A 23,680-nucleotide genomic window follows, 5' to 3' on the forward strand; every position below is an offset into this window, starting at 1 on the left:
TGGGATGTACTTGTATATCACAGTAAAACAAAGCATAAAATGATATGGGATTTAGGGAACAAGGGGATTCATGGATTGGTGGGGCTTTCAGAAGCAATAATGTTGAGGGACTAATCAGTCATAAAAATACATTCACTGGACTGAGGCTTGACTTACTTGCTCACTTTAAAAGCATGGTCTGAGGCAGGAGCATTGCAAGCTCAAGTCAGCCTTAGAAACTTAGTGAGGCCCTAACCAACCTAGAATCTGTCTTAAAATAAAAAAAATAAGAAGGTGTGGGGATAAAGCTTTAGTGATAAAAGTGCCCCTGGGTTCAATCCTAAGTTTATAAAAAAGGCATGGTCTGAATGAAAGTTTTTGTTGGTTGGCTTTGAGAGAAGTGGAGCTGTTGCAGATTGGTTAACCTTCATGAACACATGTACTAGTGAGAGATTGTATTGGATTAACTGCTATCAATGTCTCATCAGTTCTCTTATCAATTTTGGTGGTTAATAATTTGTGATTTGAGACTATGGCCAAGAAATAGTCTCAGGATTGAATTTGTAGAATAGAAATATCATATTCTCATCAGCTATAGTACTATTTTTAAGTGTTCTTATCAGTACAGACTTTATTCTTAATAACAGATTTGCCATAGTTATCCCAAGAAAGTACTAATTAACTTTTATTTTTTGGTGAAGCTTGAGGGATTTAGAAAATGTCTTTTCTTTCATAATAGGTTGCAATACAGAATAACTCTAAATGCATGCCCGTGCCTAAACCTCTCATAGATGGTTTGAGTAGAAAGAGATATTGATAATATTTTACCATAGTGTACAAAAGTTATAGCAGTAAGTACAAAGTATGTCCTTCTTAAAATATAAGCAATCACTAAATATCATATTAAGTGTTCATCAGACAAATTAGAGTGATGTATGCTTAAGAAGTTCAACATCAAAAAGTCATCTATATTAGGAAGGGGAAGTAAGGTGCTGGTGGCATTTAGATTAGAGCAGCAACTGGCAGTTACAGATGCTGCTTGATTTACATTGGGGTTATATCCCAAGAATCCCATTTTAAGTTGAAAATATCAAGTCAAAAATGAATTTAAAATATCTAACCTACTGAATACTATAGCTTACCAACACATTTTTTTTATCCTGTGACTGTGTGGCTGACTGATTGCTGTTGATTTGCTTCTGCTGCTTAGTGATAGGAAGAAATATTATACCTCATGTTAATAGCCTGAGAGAAGATAAAAATTTAAAACTTGAAGTATGATTTCTACTGAATGTGTACTGCATTCATACCATCATAAAGTAAAAAAAAATCTAAGCTGAACTACCTTAAATTAATAATCATTTATATAGGAAATATAGGTAATAATTTTATAGGTTACTAATAACACAGCTATTGGAGTTAGGTATTACAAATTTCTGTCATTAGGTCATGTCAAATATAACACAGAGATGGTAACTTGTGATGGGATAGTGAGCAAACTATAAAACAACATGGGGAAAACTGCTCATTGACTTGGAAGAAAATAAAGAAATACTGTAGGAAAGGATCAATTAACAATACAATTCAATTTAGGCAAAGTTTATTTCATATATGTTTCTTACACTCCATCAGTAAATTTGTTTTGATTTTATGTCAATACAGCAAGTAAAAAACACATTTTTTTGAAAAAAATACTTCTAAGCTTAGGTTTTAAACATATAAATATAATGCATAAAATAAATATACTGCACAAAAACATCCACCCACAAATTGCTGTTTACATCATTTCTGAATCACATTTCATGTATAAAAGTATACATTTACATTGGCTACAATGTTTTCAGCTCTACATAACAGAAAACTTATTTTGTAAAGTGCCAAGTAGTAAATGTCTTAGGATCTGTGGGCCATATGGTCTGTCACAACTACTAAACTCTACTGGTGAAGGCAACCACAGGCAAGGAAAAACATAAAGAAATGGGTTTTTATTTGTATTAGTGTTCTCAAAGTGCTCTATGGACACTGAAATTTGAATTATCATATAATTTGCATGCGTCCCAAAATATTCTGTAAGTTTTTTCAGCCATTTAGTAATAATAATAAAAAAAACTTTTATCAGCTTGCACAAAAATGGGCAGTAGACCAGATCTGGCAGATGGGCTGTGGTTTGCCAACCACTGGCCTAGCCTAATCAGGATCTCTTCCAGAATCACTGGGAAAACAACCAACCAAACCAAACCAAGGCACTGGAAGCAATAAGGTGGGAGATGAGTGTTGGGTTGCCAACATTATTTATATAGGATAATTCAAGAAATACATATTATAATTACTATAATATCTAATACATAGTTCTTGTGTCTCAGACACTATTCTAAGTGCTTTAAAATATTAACTCACTTCAACCTCAAAGCAATATTAAGATGTTACTATCACTACTCTTACATAAAAGAAACTGAGGCACAGGGAGGTGAGTGACATGACCCCTTTGCTGGAATCTAGGCCTAGGCTAGTAGCCTAGAGTCCTCACTCTTAACTGTTATGCCATGTTGCTTCTACTAGTGATAAAAAGGTTTGGGAGAACATTTAAGACTCTCATACAAAATACAAGCACAGATAATTACATACACTCTGCTAAAACACCAACAGTAAGATAATTATATTTCTTACATAGCACTATTTATTTCTATTATGTAGAGTATAATACATGTTAGTGTTGTCAGCTGCTTTAAAGGAAGCTCAGACTTTTGCTAAAAATAAATGTGCCCCTACTCCAAAATTTGGCTGACCATAAGACAGCTGAACATTTTACAAGAACATTTCAGCTTCATTTTAAAGTGTTAGTTCAGTAACAATGTCTATATAATTGTTACAAGTGCCAGGAAATGGTAGGAAAAGATGCACTAAGAAAAATAAAGAGTATTACACTACAATACATATCATAACAACAAGAATCACTGCTCAGCTCAGATAATGTGACACGTCCTACACGTAACAGTTATTGAACTAAGGTTACATGTTTTTCTATGTACAATTATGGATGGGTTCTACTTGCATGTCCAACTTCTGCAAGTTATGTTTTGTAGCAAAATCACATGCACACAAAAGTCCCACATACTAAAAGACCCTTCATGTGTGTTTAATGATGTTGTCTGATTACTCAATATATTTTTGCTTTTTAAAAAGCTTCATATCTGTGGACATTTGTAGGTTTATTTAAAAAGAAAATCAAATCCCTTGGAATATTCATTTTTGCCTGCTTCCATCAGTAGAAATTATTTGAAATTTTGTTGAAAATCTCTCAAATATTTATAGAAATATTATTCAAATTATCAATGACATGACATTCATTGAAATATCCGTTCTTTAATAAAGGCTTCTATACCTGTTACAAACTTTGCAGTTATCTCCCTTGAGTTCTCTAATAAGTTCAACTTGTGTAAAAAAGACTTATGAATACTCAGGATATTCATAGGAGTTTCTTATACATGTTAGCTTTGGATGTAAAGTGCTGACTGTTCTGTTAGAAAACATCTTGACATTTATTTACTTATAGGATTTCTCTTGTGTGATGATGTAAAATAAAATACAACTTCTGAAAGAAATATTTTTCTTCATATTTTATAGTTTGTAGAGTTTTGCCATCTATATTGTCTGATATTTAATAGTCTACTGGGTGGTAAAAATTTCTCCCTAATAAATTTATAGAATTTCTCTCCATGCATTTGCTGATATTCTATGAGTAAAGATTGTGGCTGAAATTTTCCCCTCATTGATGATACTCATGAGGTTTCTCTTGTGTAAATTATCTGATAACACTGAAGGATAAATTCAGACAGAAATTCTCAACTCATACTATTTGTCAGCTTTTCCCTTCCGTGTATGTGTCTTCTGATGTGCATTGAGTTGTGACTTCTGGATAAAGGTGTCCCCACACTCCTGACACTCATAGGGTTTCTCCCCTGTGTGCTTTCTCTGATGTATGGTAAAATGTGACTTCTGAGAAAAGGATTTCCCACATTCCTTGCATTCATAGGGTTTCTCTCCTGTATGAGTCCTTTGATGTAATCTGAGGACTGAATTCACAGAGAATGATTTACCACACTCTGTGCATTCATAGGGTTTCTCTCCTGTGTGTTTTCTTTGATGTTTAGTGAGGTCTGATTTATAGTAAAAGTTTTTACCACATTTATTACATTCAAAGGGTTTTTCCCCTGTATGAGTTCGCTGATGTACTGTGAGGGCTGACTTCTGGTAGAAGCATTTACCACATTCCTTACATTCATAAGGTTTTTCTCCTGTGTGAGTCCTCTGATGAGTTTTGAGGTGTGAATTTCTAGAAAAGAATTTCCCACATTCCTTACATTTATATGGTTTCTCCCCTGTGTGTGTTCTTTGATGTACTGTGAGGTGTGACTTCTGAGAAAAGTTTTTCCCACATTCCTTACACTCAAAAGGTTTTTCCCCTGTATGTGTTTTCTGATGTACCATGAGGTATGCCTTCACATAGAAGAACTTCCCACATTCAGTACACTCAAAGGGTTTCTCCCCTGTGTGTGTTTTCTGATGTTCTGTGAGGTGTGGTTTCTGATAGAAAGATTTTTCACACTGATTACATTCATAGGGTTTCTCCCCTGCATGGGTTCTCAGATGTCTACTAAGAGATGATAGGTGGTAGAAAATTTTCTTACATTCTTTACATTCATAGGTTTTATCTCTGGTGTGAATTTTCTGATGTTTTATGAGGTCTTCATTTATAGAGAAAGATTTCCCACATTTTTCACATTCATAGGATTTGTTCTTGTAATGTGTATGTCGATGCACTATGAGGGCAGACTTTTGGCAGAAGGATTTTCCACATTGGTTACATTCATAAGTTTCCTCCTGGTTATGAGTTTTCTGATGTTTTGTGAGTTCTCCCATCCTAAATAGAAAGTTCCAAATTCATTAATAATAGGACTTTTAATGCTTTTTTTTGTGCTATGTATTTTCTAAGTTGCTCTGAGGACTGACTTCTAGAGATGTTCCCATATTCTTTAGCTTCATAGGGTTTCTCCACTATAAACATTCTCTGACCTACACTGTGCTTTAACATTTCATAGACTGAACTTGCATAACATACATAAGGTTTCTTAACTGACTGCACTCTACTTTGTGTAATAAAACCTCGATTTTTGGATAATTCAGAACAGAGAAGATGACTTCAAAGTTTGAATAACTTGATCTTGAGTAAGTTCTCCTGTGAAAAAGGACATTTCCATTTGAATTACTTTCTTTAAAATTCACTCCAGTATTTTCTCACATTTAGTATTAACTAGTGCTATCTCATTTCTAGTACCCCCATCAAGACTTTCTTACAATACTTCTCTTGACTTGCCTTGAATTTCCAGCTTGACTTTTCTGGTACTTTGCCCCACGGTCATTCCATAGTTCTTCTACAAAGGAATCAAGATTTTAATACATTATTATGATTGTAGGGTTGATTCTATGTTTCAGGTCAATCTATCAAAATGAAAGAACTCTCAAATAGAAATTTATTCTATTCCTTTGTTTTACAAAAACACAGAACAAACATTAAAAACTTCAGTAATAGACAGTGGGAAGAACATGATTACAAACCAAAGTACCTTTGGCACATTTAAAACAAATATGACCTTAAAAACTTGGATGTAAAAGTTAAGACAAAAACCAAAGAATATGGAACAGAGAACAAAAGATTTTTAAAATCATCCTGAACAAGAAGTGGGAATCACAGAGAACGCTGTGAGTTCATTAAAGACAATCCACCATAGTAATCTGGGTAAGAAAAATTGGAGGATAATTGTGTTTACTGGAATTATCAGAAAGAAGATAAAATTTGATGGAGGAGCTAACATTTGATGGAGGAGCATAACATATTCTATCCAGGTGCAGTAGCTCATGCTTATAATTGTAGCAACTCAGGGGGCTGAGGCAGGAGATTTATAAGTTTTTAGCCAGCCTTAGAACCTTAGCAACAATCTGTCTCAAAATAAAAAAGGGCTGGGATGTAGCTCAGTGGCAAAGTACTCCTGGGCTCAATCCTCAGTGCAAAAAAAAGAAAGAAAGAAAGAAAGAAAATCCCAGAAGCATAAGTCTTTATCCCCTCAAATTTAAATTTATATTACTATGTTAGGATTCCTAGTTCAATAGTCCCTCCTTATCTGGAGGGGATATATTCCAAAACTCCAGTAATGCCTGAAACCATAGATAGTACTGAATGCGCTCTCTCTCTCTCTCTCTCTCTCTATATATATATATATATATATATATATATATATACACTTAGTTTTTTCTATATATACATACATACATACATACATACCTATGATAGATACAACTTTTACATTTCTACTTAGAAGAAGCACTTTAAGGCTTTATTTTGGCATATCTTCATTGTCAGCATCACTACTCTTGAACTTTGGGGCCATTATAAAATAAAATAAGGGTTACTTAACATAAGTGCTATGATCCCTCAACAGTCTATCTGATGACTGAGATGGCTGTTGAGTGACTAATCAGGTAACATGTTACAGTACAGATATGCTAGATAGAGTTGATTCATATCTGGGCCAGACAGAGTGGGACTACACTAGATTTCATCACAGTACTCAGAATGACATATATTTTAAAACTATGAATTGTTTATTTCTGGAATTTTCTGTTTAATATTTTCAGACTGCAGATGACTGTGGGGAACTGAAAGGAAAGTGAAAGTGCAGATCAGGAGAAATACTGTAGTTAACAGACTATAAACTTATACTTTATTTCTTCCATGTCTATCCATAATAATATAGCTGTCAATGCTAAAGTGAATTTCTCAGATCATCAATGTTCTCATGGTTAGAAGTTTAAGCTTTCATTAGCAATAAAATTAGCTTAATTTTCACTAGGACAGGAAGATCCAGGAACACAGACATCCAAAAAGGAGGACTTTTTTAAAAGCAGAGGCATGCCATCCTGCAACAGGATGAATTTCCTTGTAGCATCATGGATTTTCAGTTCTGAACTTATCCTAGCCATCAAAATCCTGCATTTCCAAAGATAAGATTCAACTTGAGTTTTGAATTCTGCTTTCATAATCTTGGCTCCTTCATTTCTGCTTCTAAGTTGCTACATGTTCCCTAAATATTAGGTTACTCAACATCATCCTAGAACCATTCTTCATATTTATTCATATTTAAAAAATAAAAGATTATGAGCAGAGGCTTGGGGTTGTAATTTCATGGCACTTGTGGGAAAAGTTATTTGATACTGAGTTGTGCAAAGTTAACTTGAATATGTATGAAATAAGAGCCTATGTATATAAAACATGTAAGAGAATGGTAAAGTGGAAATTAACATGTGATTGGGGGCTACAAGGAGAAATAAGTCGCAGTAGGCAAGAGAGGGCCAGACTTGTTCTTGACAGAAAATTAACATAAATGTATGCTCTAATAGTGAGTCAGTATTAGTTTACCATGACAAGCTAGTGGCAATAGAAGTCTGCTGCATTATACAATGGCCTTGAGAATTTAAATTAATAATTTGATTTTGACCTTAAGGAGTAGAATCAGTGGAACTATCTTATAAGAAGGTAAAATATGAAACCAGAATAAAAATAGAACAGAGATTCTGTCAGCTTTAGGAGTTCTCAGCACAAAAATTCATGATTTATTCTTAAGAGTGGATAAGTCCTCACAGTAGTTAGTGAAAAGAGCATACAGCAGAGAATAGAGATTGTCGGTTTCTTATAAATCATATTTCATTCTTTCAACAAATACCTTGTGAGCAACTAATATGTACCAAGCAATACATCAGTCAGAAGATAATGAAAAAGATTTAAGAAGCAGGATGGGATTCTCTTGGTGTTATAATACCCCAAATAAGGTACTGAAGATTTTAGGAATAATCAACACTTTGTGTGAAGGGCAACCCCACATGAAAGAAAATGATGAACAACATAATGGTTTATAATTTGAGTTCAGAGTTTAAAGAGAGATGAGGAAGTTAAAACTGTTGCAACTGGTGCTAAAAATACATTTTTCAGTTTTTTTGTTTTCTTTGAAAAAATATAGCTCATATTTGTGAACACTTTCTAAGATTATAATCATATTATAATGTGCAGGGAGGAAGTTACTGTATTCTAGAGAAAAGACAAAAATCTCAGTTAAGGTTAGATATGGTTGCAATTCTGAAAATATAGAAAATAGAAGTAAATCTATTTTAAAATATTTAGCAAATGAGGAATTTAAGTGGCGAGAACAGAAATTTGAGGTATGATTTAGGTTTATTACATGTACAGATAAAGTGTTCTCAATCATTTCCAGAAGTCTACGGAATTTAGAGAAATTCCTGAAAAGTATTTCAAAAATCAAGAAGCATCAACCACCTGACTAATAATGGAATATAATTTCTAAGTTACCAGGACAACGCCGACGTGGAAATTCTACTTCCAATACCCATGGCTCTTTTCCTTGCTTCAATTTGAAGACCAGATTTGGCTTACTCACACGATAACCTATTAATGAAAAAAATAAAGAAAATGATACAAATTGCTTGAAGTTTGTATGGATAAGAAAAATACAATTTCAGGAAAACAATGAAGTTCCACTTAGGCTTGTCAAATTTTAGATTCTTTCACTGGAGATGTAGGAACACTTATTCTGGTACCCAAAATGGATTAAGTTTGACCTCTGAAACAAAGCTAATATCATTCAACCCCATAAGGATCTTATATGTTCCAGAAACTGAGAGAAGAAATATAAACGACTGGGATTTATACATTGTTATAGTTTGGATGTGAAGTCTCCCCCAAAAGTTCACATATGAGACTATACAAGAAGATCTGGAGAAGAAATTATTGGGTTATAGCCTTAATCTAATCAGTGAATTAATCCCTGATGTGATTTACTGAGTGGTAACTGGAGGCAGATAGAATGTGGCTGGAGGAAGTTGCTAAGAGCCATAGCCAAGTAGTAATGATGCATGGCATTTTTGGTTGAAAGGTGACTCCAGCAAGCCATTGAGATGATATGATTATGTTAAGATCTGCATTCAAATGGATATTAGACCCCTGCTGTCCACCTGGGCCTGCTACTTTGGAGCTCTAGCGGGACTCCCAAAGAGTTCCCATTGGTCGGGGAAGTGCGGTAGGAGGGAATTCCAGAGGAGGGATTTCCTGTTGGGGTAGTGTGGCCCGGAGAACGCCACGTGTGTGTGGGTCGGCATATTTCCCGGGAGCATACAGGGCATTGGCGGGAGTTTCAAAAATAAAGTTTGTTCCTGTTTGAGTGGCTTGTGATTTTGTGCCCAGCCAGACTGCGGCAGGAAGTGGTTTATTGAGGGCATGGCTATGAAGTATATGTTTGTATATAGAAAGTGGAGGCCTCTCCCTCTCTGCTTTCTGATCACCACACTATTCCTTCTGCCACACTCTTCCACCATGATATTCAGCCTCACCTAGAGCCCCAAGGAATGCAGCCAGCTTCTATGGACTAAGACCTCTGAAACCATGAGCCCTAAATAAACCTTTTCTCCTTTACAGTTGTTCTGGTTAGGTCCTTTTAGTCACAGCAGTGAAAAAGCTGAATAAAACATATATGGGGAAGTTTTTCTCACCCACTGAGACCAGGTGATTGTAGTTCTCCAGCATGACATCCTTGTACAGGGTCCTCTGAGCAGGAGTCAGTAATTTCCACTCCTCCTTGGTGAATTCCACAGTAACATCCTTAAATGTCACTGGTCCCTGGAACAATATTTCAATTAAATCTGAAGTGACCAGAAAAGAGTACCATCGAAAAGATACAGTAAGGGCTGGGGACATGACTCAGTGGTAAAGCATTTGCTTTGCTTGCATGAAACTCTAGGTTTAATCCCTAGCATTGAGGAGGAAAAAAAAAACATATTAAACTAGCTTTGTGTTGACTGTAGAATTTACTCTGGATAGTTATACTGCTAACTATATACAGTATTTTATACACAGATATATGTTCAATTCACATTTACTGAACTCCTACTCTGCCTGCAACTCTCCTGGAGGTACCAAAGATGAATAAAAATAATTCTTTCTGTTATCAAAGAACTGATATTTTGACATGAGGCAAAGATGTAAATGCTTAAAGGCAATATGTGTAGTGGGTGCATTGTCAAATATGATACAAGATACAAGATGGTTACAAATGGGGAAAGTTATTTGCATTTTGTATTGTCATGTTAGATTTTTTTAGATGGTCAACCTGATTTATGTACATTTTAAGAATAAACAATACATGATTGGAAAAAGCATGGGGCATGAGAAATGATGAAAGTTAAACTACAAAAAACACAGTATAATAGGATAATAGGTTATAGGATGAAGATTAATTATGTTATAAATTCAAGTGACAGAACATAAAGAAATTATGTCTTTTGACCCATAGAATATATTTTTCATATATTTAATAGATTGCTTATTAATATATTACACCTATTAAAATAGGTTAACAACTCTTAAATTTAAGGAATAAAATTTATATAAGAGAACAATATCTATATCACAGTATGTAGACTATCTTATACATCTTAGGGATGTTCACTCCTTCACTTTGTAGATGTAAATACAGACAATAGGAGCCACTGAAGATACAGATGTGAGTGCTGGAGTTATAGCAGATAAGTAGTTTAGAAGAAAACTATAAAGCAGAAGTAGCAAATGGCACATCACAAAGAGACAGATATAAGCAACAGGCATTTATATAAAGTAGCAGCAGCAGTAGCAGTAGTATGGCAAAATAGTATAATGTAACTGTAATTAGCTGGTAATTAATAGCTACTGGGAAGAAGACAGAGGATAGCTCCCAGATTATTATGATTTGGTGGCCAGAGTTAGGATGCTAATTTCTTTCATTTGTATTAAAAGAAACAATTTAAGGCTATAAAATTTCTTCTGATAAATGCTTTATTTATATTCCATAGGATCTGAAATGTATTTTCACTTGAACAATAACTTGGTTGGGCATAAATTCCTGATTCATACTTTTTTCTTAATTTCTTGAAAACGCTTTCTATTATTTTATGTTTATATAAGTTGGTACTAAGAATTATGTCAATTTTATTTTCCTTCCTTGGCAAGTGATTTGTACTTTTCCCCCTTGAGACCAGAGAACTTTTTAATTACTTTTAAATAAGTATGGGGGTTACCATTCTGAATCAATGCTTTGTGGCATACAGAGGGTCTTTTCAATAAGTAGATTCAGTTCTTATCTTTCTGGAAACTTCCTTGAATTATAGTTTTTTTTACTATTTATTTTTTAGTTGTAGTTGGACACAATATCTTTATTTTGTTTACTTATTTATTTTTTTAAAAATGTGGTGCTGAGGATCGAACCCAGGGCCTCGTACATGCTAGGCAAACGTTCTACTGCTGAGCCATAACCTCCTTGAATTATAGTTTAAAATTTTATTCTCTTTCGTTATTTGTTTTTTGTACCTTAGGGACTCTACTTTGTCTTTCTTTTACTTTTATTACTCAAATCTTCCTGATCCTCATTCATTTTGTTTCTGCCCTAACTTTGATCTCTTGTCCATTCATTTATTTCATGTCATTTATTGTACCTTCATTCACTTCTTCTTCCTTGAGCATGTTGTAACTTAACAGAAACCTTGAGTTTCTGTTCTGCTATATTTTTCCTAAGTTAATGAACCTACATTTTGTATTTACTTGCTTTTCCATTTCTATCATGAGTTTTTAATTTCTGGTTTGTAAGTTTCTTTACTGTCCCAAATTACTTAATACTGAAGATTTGTATTAACAGTTTTCTTCTATTTTGCTTTTGTTTTGGGAAATTCACAACAATTGAAAAAGTTAATTCACACTTTCTGCTTTCTTCTTATATTATTAATGCATGATTGTTGAGTAACTTCCTTTTTCATGATAAGTGACAATAAAAGTTAATTTTATGGTGGATAGGAAAGAAGAAATTGTTCTCTACTCTTGGTTAAAATATCAGCAACTATTTGAAAATAATAAGTGAGTATTTTGTTTACTGTTATTCGAAAATAAACTCAAAGTTGTTGGGTTTTTTGTTTTGCGGGGGATGACTGGGGATTGAACTCAGGGGCACTCGACTACTGAGCCACATCCCAAGCCCTATTTTGTACTTTATTTAGAGAAAGGGTCTCACTGAGTTGCTTAGCACCTCGCTTTTGCTGAAGCTGGCTTTGAACTTGCAATCTTCCTGCCTCAGCCTCCTCTCAAGCCACCGGGATTACAGGTGTGCAACACTGCGCCTGGCCTACATAGACACTTTAAATCAACTCTTTGAAGCATGCTCAAGGAAGTATAGGAAATTGTGGACAAAGAACTAAAGGAAACCAAGACTATGTATAAACAAGTAAAGAATATCAATAAAAAATGTTTAAAAAGGGAAAGAAGTTACAGAGTTCAAAGGTAAAATAACTGAAATTAAAAATTCACTTGAGAGGATCAACATCAGATTTGAGCAGGCAAAAGAAAGAGATCTACAAAACTGAAGATTAGATGATTTATCCTGTTGCTGCAATTCTGGCTCAAAATAAAAATATCAATGTAAGTCTTAAATATGAAAAAATTAAAAAAGAAAAATATCATCATCATCATCTCAACAGACACAGAAAAAGCTTTTCACAAATTTTTTAAATAATTATCATTCATGATTAAACCTCTGAACAAATTAGGTGAAAAAGATATTATAATTTGCTTTTCAGTTTCCTCCAAAGAACATGTAGTAAAGGCTTGCTCCCTAGGGTAACTCCATTGGAAACAGAGCCTTACTATTGGGTAGAACCCTAAGGAAGCAGGGTCTAGTAGGAGGTCTTTGGGGTCACTGGGACTATCCCTTTGAAGGTGACTGTGGGACCCTGGTCCCTTTCTCTTTCTTTTGCTTTCTGGCCATGAGAGCAGTTTTGCTCAATCATGTGCTCATGGCATGATGTGCTGCTTCAACATAGGTGTAAATGCAACAGGTTCAACTGATCATGGACTGAAATCTCTAAAAGTGTGATCCCAAATAACCCTTTTCTCTTTATAAGGTATTTATTATAGTGACAGAAGCCAACTAATGCAGAAGGGAACTTCCTTAATCTAAAAAAGACATTTATATAAAATTTGTAGCTAGCACAACACTTACTGAATGACTAAATTCTTTACCCCTAATGACAGGAAAAAAATGTTTAATTTCAGTACTCTTACTTAATATCATATTAGAAATAATAGCACTGGCTAAAGAAAAGCATACAGATTACAAAGAGGAAAAATAAAACTGTTTCTGTTTTCAGATGACATTTACTTATGTGGACAGTCTCCAAGAATCTTTAAAACAAATTCTGGAACTAATCATTAAGCTTATTAAGGTCACAGACCAAATTTGTTTTTAAAAATCTATATTTCTATATGCTAATAAAAACCAAGTAGAAATAAAAAAGCGAAATCAATATTATTTACTGTTAGAGTCTATAAACAAGTCAAAATAACACCTGGCATTTTGCCAGGGGAATGTTAGAGTTCGTAAACAAGTCTGGATGGTGCCTGGCAAAATGCCAGAGGGAGTGGTTTGAGAAGTAACAAAAGCAAGCCATTAAGTGTGGAGATTCCTGATTGGTTGACTGCTGTATCTAGTTTATGCTAATTAGATAAGCTGTGTGGAATGTATAAATACTGCTCCTGTCCTGCAATAAATGTTCCTACTCCTGCTGTATCAACGTGTACAAGTTATTCGTCACCCCCCAGCTATTTTGCCCAGCCAGCCGGCCTGCAGCAATTTACAATAGCAACAAAAATGCAATACTTGAGTGTTAATCTAAACTTTTAGCATGGTATATATCCAAAAACTACAAAACAACAAAGAAAGAGGTCAAAGACCTAAATAAATGGGGTGATAAATTTACTCTGAACCATGCCAACTCTTCTTAATATAATCTGTATATTTAATGTAATTCCAATCAAAACCTGAGAAGGCTTTTTTTTTTTTGGTAGATGTCAATAGCTGATTCTAAAATATATAAGGAAAAGTAATGGAATTAAAATAGCTTTTGCAAAAGAACAAATTATGCGGATTCACACTATCTGATTTTAAGACTCGCTGCTATATTAAGGAAGATATTGCGCTAATAAAAAAGGATAAACACAAAGATCAATGCAATAAAAGAGTATTTTGATGTTTTAAAAGTCTCCTTAGTCTCTTGGTTTATGAGTCTTCCTTGATTTTTTAAAAACATTATTATTTATTTTTGAAGTTCTGGGAATTGAACCCACAGCCTTGCACATGGTGAGCTATGTCCCTAGACCTTTCCTTAATTTTTATGACCTTGACAGTTTTGAAGAATACTACTCAAATGTTTTATGGAACGCCCCTCAAGTTGGATTTGCCTAAAGGTTGTCTCATGATTAGACTAAGATTTTAGGTTTAGGGGAAGAATAATAGAGAGCCCTTATCAAAATATAACAAGGGGTTCATAATATTACTAGTGACATTAACTTGGCTTACTTTGTTAGGGTAGTGTTTACCATTTTTCTCCATTGTAAAGTAGCTACTTTTATTTTTCACATTCTATTTTTTGAAAGCAAATCAAAGTCCAGCCCATATGCAAGAAGAGAATGTGGTAATAAACTCCACTTCCTGGAGGGACAGTATCTATACATATCACTTGGGATTCTTCATAAAGATTTGTCTCTTCTCATTATTTACCTATTTATTCATTTACTTATATCAACATGACCTGGTTTTTAAAAATGTTTTTAGTTAGAATATAATACTGCATACTTGTTTTGTTGCTCAAATTGCTTCAGCTTTGCCAATGAGGAGCTCTTACAGATTGGTTCTTGTGTCTATTTGACATGCCCCAATCATTTGTTTACTTTTATGTTACAGCATTTCCTTACTTTCTGATGGCACAAAATTCCCTTGGCTTATTTTGTATTTCCTTTGCTTCAGTCCTAGAATCAACCAATTATCCAAGAAGTTCTAGTTCTTTTATTGCAAAATGGTATAAAAATATGGATGTGGGCACTAGGAATGCTCATTGCAACTGGGTGTCATTGCTCCTAGGTCTTCTTAGCACAGTTAGGAAATACGTGTATGTATACTGACACACTTATATGCATGTATCTATAATATTTTCAGAGCTATCTATATATATGAGCCAATAATATTAAGATTATGCATAGATTACAAACACACATAGATACATACATATTACTTTTCAATAAATGGTACTGGAACATACAGAAATACATGTATAAAGGAAAGTATCTAAAAATGAAACCAAGCCAATAATTTATATAAATATCACCTAAAAATCATGTAAAACTATAAAATTTTTAGAAAGAAAAAGGCTTTGTGACTTTTGGTTAAAGCAGATATTTTAGACATGATACCAAAAGAAACTAAAAAAAGAAAAAATATGGAGCTTATCAAAATTAGCTCTTCAATGACACTGTTAAATAAATGAAGAGAAAACCCATAGATAATGATAAAATGTTTGAAAATTTACAAGTCACTTATGTCCAGAACATATAAAAAGCTCTCAAAACTCAACAAGAAAAAACCCAATTTAAAAATGAACTAAAGATTTGAATAGATACTTCATAAAAATAAGGTATAGAAACAACATGTAAACCCACCAAAATATATTCAATATCATTAAACATTAGGGAAATGAAAATTAAAATCATAATGGGATACTACTACTCAACCATCAGCATGACTTAAAAAAACTGACAATATAAGTGCTAACAAGCAATGTGAAGCAAATGGATCTCTAATACATTGCAGCAGGAATACAAAATAGTATATCTATTCTGGGAAACGGAATTCTTATAAAGTTAAATTGGGCTGGGGATGTGGCTCAAGTGGTAGCGTGTTCGCCTGGCATGCACGGGGTGCTGGGTTCGATCTTCAACACCACATAAAAATAAAAAATAAAGATATTGTGTCCACCTAAAACTAGAAAATAACTATTTTTTTAAAAGTTAAAGATAATACCTATAACCTAGAAAGCCCACTCCTAGTATTTACCCAAGAAAAATAAAATCTATGTTCACACAAAATTCACCACACAAATATCTGAAAAAGCTCTGTTCACAATTGCCCCCCCAAAAAGATGGAAACAAGTTTTCAACTAGTAAATGTATAAATGATGTATATCCATACAATTTAATCCCATTTAATAACAAAAAAGAACAAACTATCGATATATTACAATATGATCAAATCTCAAATGCATTATGCTGAATGAAAGAAGTCAGTCTTTAAAAAAATCAATTCAATATAAATTGAATTTATGTGATAGTCAGGGAAAGGCAAAATTATAAGAATGCAGAATAGATCAGTGTTTGCTAGGAATTTGGATAAAAAGGCTACAAAGAGGGAATAAGGGAATTTTGAGGTTGTGGAACTGTCAGTAGCTTGAGTGTGGTGATGATTACATGCTTTTATGAATGTGTCAAAAGTCAATAAAATGTACAACCCCAAAGAATATATTTTGCTGTGAGTTAAAAAATAACAACATAACAAAAAGTATAAATCATTTTATACCCACTAGGATAGCTATTCTTTAAAAACAACAAAATAACAATGTTGGTAAAGACTAGAGAAACTGGAACCCTGTGTGTTTTTGGTTAGAATGTAAAATGATGTAGCCACTATGGAAAACAGTATGACAGCTCCTCAAAAAACTACAAAATGATCCAGAAATTCCTTTTCTGGGTATATATCTTATAGAAATAAAAGCAGGGACTCAAATAGTATTTGTTCATCTATGTTCAAATCAGCATTATTTATAATAACCAAGAGGAAAAAGTAAACCAAGTGCCCATGAATGTATGAATGGATAAACATAATGTAGTTTATATAACCAATCTAATACTATTCCACTTTTTTTTTTTAAATTTTTTGATATTTATTTTTTAGTTTTCGGCAGGCACAACATCTTTGTATGTGGTGCTGAGGATCGAACCCGGGCCGCACGCATGCCAGGCGAGCGCGCTACCGCTTGAGCCACATCCCCAGCCCTACTATTCCACTTTTAAAAATAAGGAAATTTTGACACAGGCTACAACATGGATGAAACTTGAAGACATTACACTAAGTGAAATTAATCAGCCAGAGAAAGACAAATATTATATGATTCACTTATACAAGATACCTACAGTAGTCAAATTCATACAGACAGAAAATAACATTAGTAGTTAGTTGCCAGGGATTGGGAGAAGAGGGAACAGAATTGTTATGTAATGGGTTGTGAGATGAAAAAAGTTATGGAGATAAATGGTGGTAACTGGTAACTGTTAAGTAACAATGTGAAGGTATGTAATGCCACTGAACTAAACACTTGAAAAAGTTAAATGGTAAATTTTATGTGTCTTTAACCACAACTAAAAATAAAGACAAAACATACTAAATAGCTGTATAAAAGCATGAAAGGATAATAGTCACCAGGATTTGAGGGATCAGGATCTTGGAAAAATGGAAAATCCACTGAGATGAGCACTATTCCTCTGCTTAGAAATTTCAAGACATTTGTAAAGTTCAAAGCCACGGAAAAGAGAGCAGAAAAGCAGATTAGAGCTAGTATCTTTATACTAAGGATTTAAAACATTGGTTCTGAGTACAATGTAGAATATCAAAAGATAGACTGATCTCACCCTAACAATTAGAACAAGCCCTTTACCTAGGAAATCAAGGTTTCCAAAATTAATCAGAAAACTGAGAATCCAAAGATGAACAAAGGCAAAAATTCAGAAGATTAGAATATTTCAGAAAACAACTACTTACATTTCTGGGGGATTTCTTTAAAATATTAGTAAATGTTTCAAGCAAAAATAACAAGTAAATACTTGTTAAAAATATATTACAAATGAACTAAAGAAAAAGGCCACAAAGAATGGGAAGAATAGGAACAGAATTATACTACTGAAAGTTTACTTCACTGTTTATGAATAAACAGTATGTTATTTGAAGATATTACATAGGTTAATCAGGCATAGTATAATTTCCAGATTAATCAAAAAATACAATAACACAAAAAGTAGAGCTTAAAGTCAATAAGTATAATACTCAAACCCAAAGAAGTACAAATAAATTTCATTAGGATAAAGAAAAATCCACACATAAACACACAATGGTAAAATACATCTCGAAAGCAGTTAGCCCAAAACAGACAAATTTGCTTTAAAGATCTGACAAAGGGACAGGTATATTTTTAACAGCATCAGTAGCACAAGACTGTTTATGCTTTTCAGTGTTTTCAAAGATAAGAACTACCAACGAAGAATTCTATACACAGTGCAAATAAACAAAACAGAACTTTCCACTAGCAAACCCTCCTCCAAAGTAAAAATAGTAAATATAAAGGATTTTTCAAAAGCAGAGAGTTGCACCAATAAAAGTTGAGAGATGCAAGAAGGAATACAAAAAAAGAGAAATCTACTCTGGCCAAAATGGCTATAGACAAACAGTTCCAGAACCTGCAACAAATAAAATTTTCAAGGAGTTGGTAATGACAACTGCACTTTAAAAAAAAAAAAAAGCAGAGCTGGGCATGGTACCCCTGATCTATAGTTCCAGCTACTTAAGGAGGCTGAAGCAGGAGAATCACCTGAGCTCAGGAATTTGAGACAAGGTTGGGCAACATAGTGAGAGCCTATCTCAAACAAATGAAAAACCCCCACAGGAAACAGGCTCATTAACTGTTTTTATTGTCCCAGACTGACCACTGAGCAATTAATTGTAGATCATAGGAAAACACATGTACTCCCCAATGAATTTTGGATAAGGAGGATTTCAAATAAAAGATAAAAATATATTCAGGATTTGCTGTAGCAGAACTGTAGGTCCTACTCTAGTTTTTAGTTGGTTCTGTTGAATAGGTTGAATCTTAGGTTCCTTCTACTTACTTTCTCCTTTGTTTCTAGCAAGATGCCCAAAGATTGTGATTTTCAATTGGTAACAGGTAAAGTCCATACCAAAAGTTTGTAATACGGTAGTATTAACATTTCAAAAAGTGACTTGAGGATTATGTGAGAAGAATATACTAATGCTTAGCAGAGGGCTGGATGTTTAATTGACAATTATGTTGTTTTATTTAAAGTAAATTTTTAAAACCAATGAACTGATAACAGAATTCAGTATTTGTTTCTCCTGGTAATGGTGAGATCAAGACCATCAGTTGTAATCAGTAATATTCATTTCTTAAGCCCAACAGGGCTGATATTAATATTCCTTAAGTTGTACATATATATTGTACATTTTAAATGAACAAATAAAAACAACATTCAAAGTTCTACAGTCCGCAAGGTCCTACATCTTCTAGCTTCTTCTACTTCTTTGATGTTACTTCTTGCCATTCTCTTCCAAAGTCACTTCTCTCTAGCTATAATATCCTGATATGGTTTCTAGAACATGCCTCAGAGTGACTGTATTTGCTGTTCCTCTATTTAATGTTTTGCTACTAGATTTCTACATAGTTCCTTATCTCATTTAATTGAGGATTTACCACAAATACCACTTTTTAGAATGGGCTAATTAACTTTAAATCTAAAAAACTATGTGTCCTTTATTTCTTTGTATTGCTCTGTCCTCTCAAATTACTTGACTCTATCTCTGAGCATATGCTTCATAAATATTACTCAATTGTTTCTAGGTACTGTGGCACAAGCCTGCAACTCAGCTACTTGGGCAGCTGAGGTAAGAGGATTGCAATTTCGAGGCCAGAGACCAGCCTGGGCAACTTAGTGAGCTGGAGATGTAGCTCAGGGGTAGAGCACCCTAATAACACCCACCACATATATATATATACACACATACATACTTATATACGTATTCTACTTTTGAAAATTTTTATTATACATTTGAAAAATTATGTTAGTATCAGCACCAATATTATCAGAAGTCTTATATATTAGAAAGTTGTCCAATTCATGATAAAGATACAAGTTCTACAAAAATCTAATTTTTACCTTAAAGCTCAAATTTTAATATTGGCAAAAAGATACCTTGAAGTGACAGGCTAACTTCATCTATTTATTTATTTATTTTATTTTATTTTATTTATTTTTTTTAAAAGAGAGAGAGTCTAGAGAGAGAGAGAGAGAATTTTCAATATTTATTTTTTAGTTTTCAGCGGACACAACATCTTTGTTTGTATGTGGTGCTGAGGATCGAACCCGGGCCACACGCATGCCAGGCAAGCGTGCTACCACTTGAGCCACATCCCCTGCCCTATTTATTTATTTTAGTTGTAGTTGGAAATGATGCCTTTATTTTATTTATTTATTTTTTTATGTGGTGCTGAGGATCGAACCCAGTGCCTCGCACATGCTAGGTAAATGCTACCACTGAGCTACGACCCCAGACCAACTTCATTCACTTTTGAGAATATGTTTGTTAAATACCCAGGTGTAAATAACTATAGCTTTTTTGCCATTTGTTCTTTCATGTAAAAAAAGGTCTTCCATGAAAAGCATGTGCACAAATCAAATAATTGCACAAGGGCTTGTTATCCAGACCAGACAACTAACTGTTCAGGATGCAGAAGCGCATTATTTTAACTTTCCATTTCATCACATGGAATATTAAAAATATATGCACTTGAGGGTCAATATTTAATAAAATTAATAATTTTTACTATTTTATTAAGGTTATCCTTAAGTAAATGGCAGGTTTTTACTTGGAGAAATACAATGATTATAAATTAGGTGTCCTTATCTTAATTAATGCCAATAGTAGATAGGCAGGAACCTATCACCATTGCTTTCATACCAGCAGTGCAATTAGCATCTTAGCACTAGAGTTTTGAATTTAAAGACCTCTTGAGAGGGTCTTAGGGTTCGCAGGGGTCTTAAGACCATACTTTGAGAGCAGTGTTTTCCTTGAAGATGATCTGTAACATAGCTCCTTTTCTAGTTAAATACCTGAGCTCTCTTAAAAACACATATACACATTAAACACACATACACAAAGTGAAACAAAGGCTAAATAAATGACTCACCTTGAACTTGTTCATTTTCTGCTGCTCTTGGGAAAGGGTAGAAACTATAAAGCCCAAGCAGGGAAAGTTGTAAGAGAAAAGTCATAAGAGACCATATGTTACAGCTCCAGGAATCTCCTGTGGGAAATTTCCATACAATATTTTAGTAAAATATAAACCCCTGGAAAAATGTCCCTTTGACCCATGAGAAGGAATAGGAAGGACCATGATGAAGTAGTACCCACCTGTCCATTGATGACTCTGACATAATCTTGATGAACCTGGGACATTTTTGAGTGAATCTAAACATTTCTTTCTTATTGGTTGCTTTGAAAATTATGTGTATGTTCACTGAATAACACAAAAGAATTGAAAACATAAATAATAAATAACAGATTAAATAAGATGTATAATATATCCAAATATGGATCCCTATGTCTAGCATTACAGATGATGAATTGATATATTTATTGATATATAAAAGGTGTTTAGGTTACATGTCATAACAATTTTTCCTGTTAATATTATAAATCCCACAGTTATAAAGTTATTTCAGAGTTTTCAAAAATGAGATAGTTCTTCTCCTTAAATTAGTTTCTTTTGATATAGTGAATCTGGAGACTTCAGTTCTACCTTAGGCTTAGTTTCAATGCTGCTATCTTTAATATAAGGAAAAATCAGGTAATCTTGAACAACCTCTCATGTGATTTTTAAAGTCTTTACCCAGGACCACAAATCTAGATAGTGCCCTGGATTTCACTGACCTCTCAAATTTAGGCTGGGTCTAGGGTTAAAATTTAGTTCAGCCTTGATAAACCTGACATGGCCCCTAATCTGCTGACACATAAATCTAGCTTCTAAAATAGCACTTTGGCTCCAAAATTCCCAGACACTTCATAGATGTAGCAAAGACAACAGATGCCACAATCCTGTGGTCCTTTTCATAAGCAGCAGAAACAACTTCCAGCCACCCGCGCTTACAAGATGATAATTATAAGCCCAGATACCACCAGCCATCAGAAGCATTATCACATCACCTACATAATAAAAAGCATGGAAGAATCACAGTTGGTTTTTTTTTTTTTTTTAAGTCTGTCTCTACCATTTCCCCTCTAGAAACTAGCCTTTAGCCTTGATAGAATTTCCAACTTCTTAGAGAAATTTAAAATTTTTCAAACTCTGGTTTCAATTTATGTGCTTGCTGAGAACAATCAGGTTGGAGGATGTAGGAAGGGTCTTAATTGACTTTTTGAGCCAAGGGTTCTAAAGGAATCCCAAGAATTTTTGGAAATAGAACACTACATGGAGAGATGATGTTCAATACACTTCACAACTATACTCTGGTGGTGCTTAAGTACAACTGCTTGCTTAAATACAAACTAAGACTGGATTTTAATGTAGGAAAGAGCATTAACTACAGAGTAAAAACAGTGAGAGTTTAAATCCTACCTAATTCCGAGTAAACCAATTTATATCTCTGAACCTGTAATACTATAATTTATTAAAACGGAGGTGGTTACTGCCAATGATTAAAGGAGCCAATAATGAAAACAACAGCATGCCTTGTAATAAAAGCAGCTCACCTTTATTAATTCCTTATTATTTACATCTACTGCCTTATTCAGGACAGCAAACGACCCTCAAGGGTGCTTTCATCATCATTTTACAGATGATTGAATCACCCTGAGATCAGCTCGCCCATCCAGCCGCACACACTGGATCTGCGCCAAGACGGGCTACAGCCAGCGTCGAAGACGCACTTGGACGCAGCGGGTCAAGCTCCACGTCACACAGAGCCGCTCCCTCTGGGCGGCCCGGCCTGCTTTCCCCGCAGAGTGGGCCCTCCTGGGTTGCCCCTCAGGTCGCGACAACAACTTCTGAAGAAGGTCGGCTGTGCAAAAGGCGGGCTTCCCTGCCAAGTCCCTCCCGCAGGCCCTCTAGGCTCTCGGCGCAGGCCGCGGCCTCCAGATTTTGACCCGGCTGTCGCAAAGTCCAGCTTTCCCGCTCCCGACCCGCCCACAGAGGCCTTCGACACACCTGCAAGGGATCTGTCTCCGATCCCAGGCCACTCTGAGCCCAGGCCCCGCCCTCAGCTGCGCTGCGGGACCTTGAAGCACCGGAGTCCTCAACCCCCTGCGGTGTAAAGACAAAGCCGCCAAGACAGAAAGGAAAGGGCATTGCACATGCGCAGAGCGCACCCTGCGGGAAGCCTCCGCTTTGACTCTAATTTGGATGAAGTTAAGCGATTTGGCGCCCTCTAGTGATCTGATGATTCCTGCTGGGCTTTTCTGGAGACTTGAGCCTTTGGTTATTCATGGAGTTGAGTGGTTAAAATTGGCTTAAAGGCAGAAAACCACCCGAAGTGATATTGATGGACAACTTAGGTAACGTGGTTGGGACTCAGTACCGTAGTGATGTACGACAGAAGAAATAAGGACAGGTATAAAGGAAGCATATGGGAAAGAAAAGGGATTGTAGCTTTAAATCTAAAAACTCCATGAACACCCACACTTTCATTTCTTCAGGCCTGAGTTCGTAAAAGTCCAATAAATCTTAGTCCAGATAATTAATGCCTTTATATTTCTTTAGTTAACAAAAATGTATTTTCAGACTGAAGCCTAGAGAAATTGCCAAGTGCTATTGACTAGATAGACAACCTGAAATTCTGAAGAGTCTTAAAATAATTGAGCTCATTAAGCTGACACAGGAGAGTGGAGAGCTG

At 34.6% G+C, this 23,680-nt stretch overlaps 1 protein-coding gene across 2 annotated transcripts; it reads right to left on the reverse strand.

Moving 5' to 3' along the window:
• Window positions 1–2,760: 2,760 nt before the first annotated feature.
• Window positions 2,761–23,134, reverse strand: Znf25 (zinc finger protein 25). 2 transcript variants are annotated; one of them, XM_015498941.2, is made up of 7 exons: window positions 22,996–23,134; window positions 21,204–21,309; window positions 20,980–21,096; window positions 9,595–9,721; window positions 8,399–8,494; window positions 5,354–5,411; window positions 2,761–4,900 (listed from the first exon to the last, which is right to left on the reverse strand). In XM_015498941.2, the coding sequence occupies exons 3-7, from the start codon at window positions 20,992–20,994 to the stop codon at window positions 3,832–3,834; spliced, it is 1,365 nt and encodes a 454-aa protein (XP_015354427.1). In that variant the 5' UTR covers window positions 20,995–21,096; window positions 21,204–21,309; window positions 22,996–23,134; the 3' UTR covers window positions 2,761–3,831. The 2 variants fall into 2 exon arrangements, with proteins under 2 accessions (XP_015354427.1, XP_015354428.1); XM_015498942.2 differs by lacking the exon at window positions 21,204–21,309 and having other exon boundaries at window positions 22,996–23,013.
• Between the last annotated feature and the right edge of the window lie 546 nt (window positions 23,135–23,680).

The sequence above is a fragment of the Marmota marmota genome, unplaced genomic scaffold, assembly GCF_001458135.2.
Source record: "Marmota marmota marmota unplaced genomic scaffold, marMar, whole genome shotgun sequence".
NCBI lineage: Eukaryota > Metazoa > Chordata > Mammalia > Rodentia > Sciuridae > Marmota > Marmota marmota.

What these genes read in the sequence shown, in the direction of transcription:
- Znf25 (XM_015498941.2), bottom strand. An exon ending in CAATCACCTGGTCTCAGTGG is followed by an intron (nt 8,495 to 9,594) that starts GTGAGAAAAACT and finishes TTTCATTAATAG; the next exon opens with GTTATCGTGTGAGTAAGCCA. An exon ending in TCCACGTCGGCGTTGTCCTG is followed by an intron (nt 5,412 to 8,398) that starts GTAACTTAGAAA and finishes ATTCCTTTGTAG; the next exon opens with AAGAACTATGGAATGACCGT.